The following is a 6,000-nucleotide window of genomic DNA, read 5'->3' on the forward strand; positions in this document are numbered from 1 at the left end:
GACTGGTGCTCTATCCACTGAGCCATCTAGCTGCCCCTAAATAATTTTTTTAAAAAATATTTTAAATGGCCCTTATTTTCTGCCAGATGTGGAAGTACAACAGGAAAATTAATTTTTTTCTTGTTTACACATAACTATCACTATTGAAAGAGAAGGGATAAAAGACAAAATTTGAGGTATTTAATAAATTGTGGGATGAATTCATGAATATTTTGCATAGTATCAAAAAGCAAACTATTAACAGGAAAATAATTAAGAGTGAATATAAATGAGTATCTGACATCTTTTAAAAATAATTAATTTTGTTTAAAGACCAACAACATTCAAAACTCTTGGAATGCTCTAACATTGGGAAAATGTAAAGGTATAAGCCATGAAATATTTAAGATGTTCATCTTTTAAGTGCATTGCAGAATCCCAACATGACAGATATTCAAATATATAATATTTTGAAAATGGTGAATGACAGAAGAGTTCATAAAATTGTTTTCTAGTTGAAGCTATTCTTAGATTTGAGTTTCTAACAGAATACAAGAATAAGGTTCTAATATAAGTATTACCTTTTTCATGAGAATTCTGTCCCTGTAAATATAAAGGCTGAGAACCCAACTTGTGCTTTTAAGCCTAAGGTTATAATCTGCTTGATCATGCTAGTAATCTAACAAGTTCCAAAGCATAGTCTAGTTACCAACAAAAATGTTTCTCCCTTGTAGATGATCAGTGTAAATAAAAATTCTTCAAAATACTTTCTTTTCATTCAAAGTCAAATATATTGAAGTACTGAGAGCAGCTCAAACTTTTTACTTTCCATTTTTAAATAAAAATTTTGCCTTACCTAACTACAAATTAAACTTGGGTACAGAACATCATGAAGGACATCTAATTCTGAATTTCAAGCAGAACTGAAATATTCTGAAAACAGAAGTATTGTTGACTGTTAATCAGTTTTGTAGTAACACAAAATACCAGGATTCTGTTCAATTTTAGTGGGATGCTTGCTAAATAGACAGATCTATAAATTAGACTGGAGACAAGAAAAGAACAAGATAAAACATGAGTAAAACAATACTGCTTGATTATGCTTTATAAATTAACAAACAAGAGTTATGTTTTCAACATTAAAATGTTCCTAAATATTCAATTATAATAGTAAACAAGAGAAAAAGCAGAAGCAAGAAAACAATGTGTATAATGGCAACAATGTAAATAACAAGAAAGAACAATAAGAGGAAAGAAACCTAAAGCTGGTTACAATGACCTATAAAGACCAAACTTGAAAGAAGATGTTAAAAAATATTTTTAATGCTTTCACTACAGAAGTTGAAAATTGGGTATATAGGAAACTGCCTATTCCAATCTAACCCATAGATATGTTGGCTGATTTTACTGTACTGTCTTTTCCTCCCTTTTCTCTTAATCTTTGTAACAAAGAATGTCTCTGAGTAGAAGAAAAAAAGTATATTATCTAGAAATGAATGTGATGTAAAAGCAAAAGACATCAAAAATGTTAATTTTTAAAAATAGAAGATAACTTTCTATTTTGTATCTGGGTTAACTATGCTTTCTCCATGTAGGATAATGGGTTACATGTGACTTACCAATATTAAATCAATTATTCTCTTTCAGTCAATTTTGGGAATTTGCTAAATTTATAATCATGTATCACACCCTAAGAATACTGATGGAAAAAAGAACACATATTTGTTAAAAATTCAACTTTGGTAGCAAATATAAATGTAGTAGCTTTTGAAAAAGTAATCAGTGTCATATTTTGTTGCCTGTATTATTATGTGAGGCAATCCTCAGACTTCAGTACATATGTACATATGAAAAAGAGATCCTTTCAATAAAATGAAAAATAATAATTGTCCATTTTCAGGTTAAGAGTTTTTCTCCTTTGAAAAATCAATATATAAAGAAGTATTCCTCTTCCAAAGTGCCATGCACATCCAAACTTTTTTTTCCCCCTAAGGCAACTGGGGTTAAGTGACTTGTCCATGGTTACACAGCTAGAAAAAAGTAAGTGTCTAAGATCAAATTTGAACTCAAGTCATCCTGACTTCTGGGTTGGTGCTCTATTTACTTCATCACCTAGCTGCCCCCCCATCCCATAAGAGGATTTCCATAAGAGAAATGAATCCTTTAATTCTTAAAACAATCAAAAAAAAAAAAAAAACTGAAATTTTTTATCCAGGTTTCTAAACTAGGAACTGATTTGACAAAAAAAAAAAAAAAAAGTGCTTCCCCCCCAAATTATAGGGAGAAAAGTCTATGTTCACTCCCCTTTCCTTCCTGATTGTCTAGAGATAAAAATAATTTTTGTTTTTTTGTCTTTTTTTTTGGGGGGGGGGCAATTCCATGTTTTTTTTTTAATGCTTTCTCCAACAAAACTGCAGTAAAAAGTCAAGGAATTTCCTGACACTTTAATTTTCAAATATTTCTAATTTCTTTGAAAAGAATGTTTCTCCTGAAAAATGAAATTAAATGGGTGCAAGTTTCAAATTGTGAGGTATGCAGAAATGTAATGACTGAAGAAAGCAAGTTTTATCTGAAAGCTGTCCGGGTGTTCAGGAAGTTTCAAAGTTAAGTTTCAAAGTTTTTGATATGACTTAGAAGTTGCTTTCCAGGCCTCCCTGGCACAGACTATGTCCTCAAATATACTACTATTCTCTCAATAACAGCCTGGAGTTATCTGTAGATAGATTTGCTGAGTTTCTGAAAATAAAACACTATTTTTATTTGACACAAATGGTGTTTATATCTCACTTATATGGAAGGCAGTGGTAGGAAAATAGATATCTACAGTCAAAGGACCTGGGTTAGGGTCTTTAAACCAAGGCTAGTGGTGTGGATTTACTGTCAAAGGATCTGGGTTTGAATCTCCACTCTGCCTGAGATTACTAACAGCCCTACTACTTAATGCCTTTGTAATATGACTGTGACCAAGTTAACTTCTCTGGGTCTCAAGTATAGAAGGAAGGAGTTGGTGGAGAGACTAACGCCCATGTGACAAGTCACTTAACAGCTCTAGGCTTCAGTTTCCTCCTTTGTACAATAAAATGGTCAGAGGCTCTAATGATCTTTTCTAGATCTCTGGACAATGGAATAATAATACTTATACTACCTCCATTACAGGTTGTGGTTATGAAAAAGGCACAAAATATATATGGGGTTGAATTATTATTATTGGAAAATATGGAGAGCTACAAAATTAGCCTGAAGATAGATTCTTAGTTGAAATATAAACTTTGCCTTTATAAAGTTAAAAATTATAATTATAAAGTTAAAATTATTGCACTTATAAAGTCACACTTTTTTCCTGCTAACCAGCCGAATTCTTTTCAAGTTACTATCATATTTAAAGATGTCCTTTTTTCTTCCTAAAGGTAACTTCACTAAATTTTGAATAGGTTAAATTTCAAGTTGCAAAGTAAGCAGAGATGTCAAAAAGGACTTTTTTAGAATAAAAAATTCGCTTGTTTGAAAATAAAAATCTTCCAGAACAATAAAATATATAAACTCTAAAATTTCTTTCCAAAAGGAATTTCTAAGATTAAAGAGGCTTCCGGGGAGCAGAGTTAGCGTTTCAAGTTAACTAATCATATTTTAAATTAGGGGGCTTATAAGGTTCGAAGCTAACCCTGTGCCCTTTCATAGATGGCAAAGTTGCCTTCGGAACATCTGAAATCATTCAAAAGGAGAAGAGGGCCTGGAAAGGGCCCTGCCTCCGCCCCCTCTGCCCTCGCCGCTAAAACTTTATCCTGAAACTCCAAGGGCAGAACGACCCCCCTACGCGGCCTTGCCGTACTTCGACCCATCTCCGGCCCCACGCAGCGATTACCTCGGGAGTCCCCGCCCAGAGAGCCTGGTCCTGCGGCCACGGGATGGGGAGCACGGCTCTCCGCTTATCTCTCCCATCCCTGCCTCACCCCCACGCTCACCTGAAATGACCGGCCAGGGAGCACCGGCAGCACCACACCGGCATCGAGCGGCTCCGGAGCGGGGACACGCCGCCGCTCCTCCGCCGGCCCTATCTTCGCAGCTGCCCGCTGCCTCGCAGCCTCGGCTCTCTTCCTCGGCGCTGCGGCAGTTGTGTCCCTCGTGCCGGCCGGCTGACTCGAGCCGCCGCGGCGCCGTCTCCGCTAGAGCTGGAGCAGGCGCTTCCGCTCCCGCCGCCGTTTAGGGACAGTGCAGCCGAGACTGAGACGGTAGCCGCGGGTGAGGTGACGACGGGGGCGGGGATGATCTCGGGGCGCCGGGGTTGCGGGGGGCGGGAGGAGGACGCCGACAAGACGGCTGGGCCGCCGGGCTCCTCCTCGCAGGTGCGGTGTTGGCGGCACTAGATGGGGATTGGCGGAGAAGAGACCGGCTGGTGGGGGCGGGGACTGACGGAAGAAGGAGGCCGTGACGGGTGGAGGGCCGAGGAGTCGCCTAGCTGAGGGGCTCAGCAGGAGGCGACTTCCGCCCTCCGCACCTCCCGGGTCCGGTACCCGGGATCGCGAGGAGGCGCGAGCCGCGACGTCGGGGCTCGTGCCGCTGTGGCTGGGGGCGGCGGGGACTGCGCGCACGCCCTTGCGGCTGGGGTCACGCTGCGCTGCTGGGGACTGCGAGGTGCGGGTGGGGGGTGGCTTGGGTTCGGGTCGCGCTGCTTCTGGGAGCCACGGGAGAAGCGGTGGGAAAGGAGGAACTGTGTAGCGGCTGGAGGGAGAAGGGAAGGTAGCAAAGGATCTGTAAGATAACAAGAGGGGAAATGAAAGGATTGGATTGAGTGAGAGGTGCCGGGAAAAGCCCCTTGCTCCTTGGATGCACTGTGGCAGCTCCCTCGACATTATCCCATTGGAATCTCCCTTTGAGGTTCGGGTTCTTTAGGGACCTACCTAGCTAGTGATGGTCCCGATGGACTTCAAAGGAGCAAGAGGAGCTCGCTTCGCCCGTGCGCGCTGTGAGCCGAAGTTCTCAAATAAGTCATTCCACAAGCATCTAACCAGGACCGTCCTGCTGCTGCTCCACTTGTGAAAGCCAGTGCTGACCCACACAACATCCACAAAGCATCTGAGACGCAGACACTTAAACGCTTGCTTTACACTTCCCACCCAAAATGGGCCCCGAAATGTTTTTGGCCTAAAAATAGAGGCAAGTGTGGTCTTGTAGAGCACAAGATTGAATGAGATGTGAGTTTTAATCTGGCCTTGTCTGAGTCCGTGTGAACTTCCCCATTTCGTGTCTCCCTGAGAAGTGAAAGGCTGGGACTTAATATGAATAGCCTCATCTCTTCCAGATTTATAATTCTGTGACTTCAAACAAACTGGTATGTGCCAGATTCCTATTTTACGGTTAGAAGACAATCACAGGAAGTTTACAATATAATTTTTTTTATTATAGTTTTTATTTACCAGATATATGCATGGGTAATTTTACAACATTGACAATTGCCAAACCTTTTGTTCCAATTTTTCCCCTCCTTCCCTCCCCCCATGGCAGGTTGACCAATACATGTTAAATATGTTAAAGTATAAATTAAATACAAATATATGTATTAAATATGTATATATGTAAATATATTTATGTAAATATATGTATCAAATATGTAAATATTTAATACGTATGTAAATATATGTATTAAGTATATGTTAAAGATGTAAATATAAATAATTAAATACAATGTATGTATACATTACAATATACTTTTAAAATACATCAAATTTTCCCTTTTAGGCTTCTTTGACGAATCTGACAGCTTATGTTTGCTCCAGAAACATGTTTGATATTCAAATTTAATTACCTTTAAGTAGCCAAATTCAGGAATCTTAAGGCCACTTCACAAGGTTGTGTATTTTAAAGGTCTGAAGATGTAAGATAACTTTATTTGTGGGAATTTATTTTTGTACTTTATTTTTATTTTTATTATGTACTTTATTTTTGTACTTTTATTTTTGTGGTTTTCAAGTGTCATTGTGCAATGGAAAGAGCTATGAACTTGGAGTTTTGGGAACCAGAACT

The 6,000-nt window shown here is 39.2% G+C and overlaps 1 protein-coding gene across 3 annotated transcripts in view; it reads right to left on the minus strand.

Moving 5' to 3' along the window:
• The window catches only part of OSGIN2 (oxidative stress induced growth inhibitor family member 2), a 34,209-nt gene extending 29,915 nt beyond the window's left edge, over positions 1 to 4,294 (minus strand). The window contains exons 1-2 of one of the 3 annotated variants that reach the window (XM_074270044.1): positions 3,942 to 4,243; positions 836 to 912 (exon numbers count right to left, since the gene is read on the minus strand). Coding sequence is in view for 1 of the 3 variants with exons in the window: in XM_074270024.1 (XP_074126125.1) it covers positions 3,942 to 3,985 (44 nt within the window). In the remaining 2 variants the exon portion in view is untranslated. Of the gene's footprint in view, positions 1 to 835; positions 913 to 3,941 lie in introns of all 3 variants that reach the window. The other 2 variants (XM_074270035.1, XM_074270024.1) reach the window with 2 other exon arrangements.
• Positions 4,295 to 6,000: the final 1,706 nt, after the last annotated feature.

This window comes from Sminthopsis crassicaudata, chromosome 1 (assembly GCF_048593235.1).
Source record: "Sminthopsis crassicaudata isolate SCR6 chromosome 1, ASM4859323v1, whole genome shotgun sequence".
Taxonomy (NCBI): domain Eukaryota; kingdom Metazoa; phylum Chordata; class Mammalia; order Dasyuromorphia; family Dasyuridae; genus Sminthopsis; species Sminthopsis crassicaudata.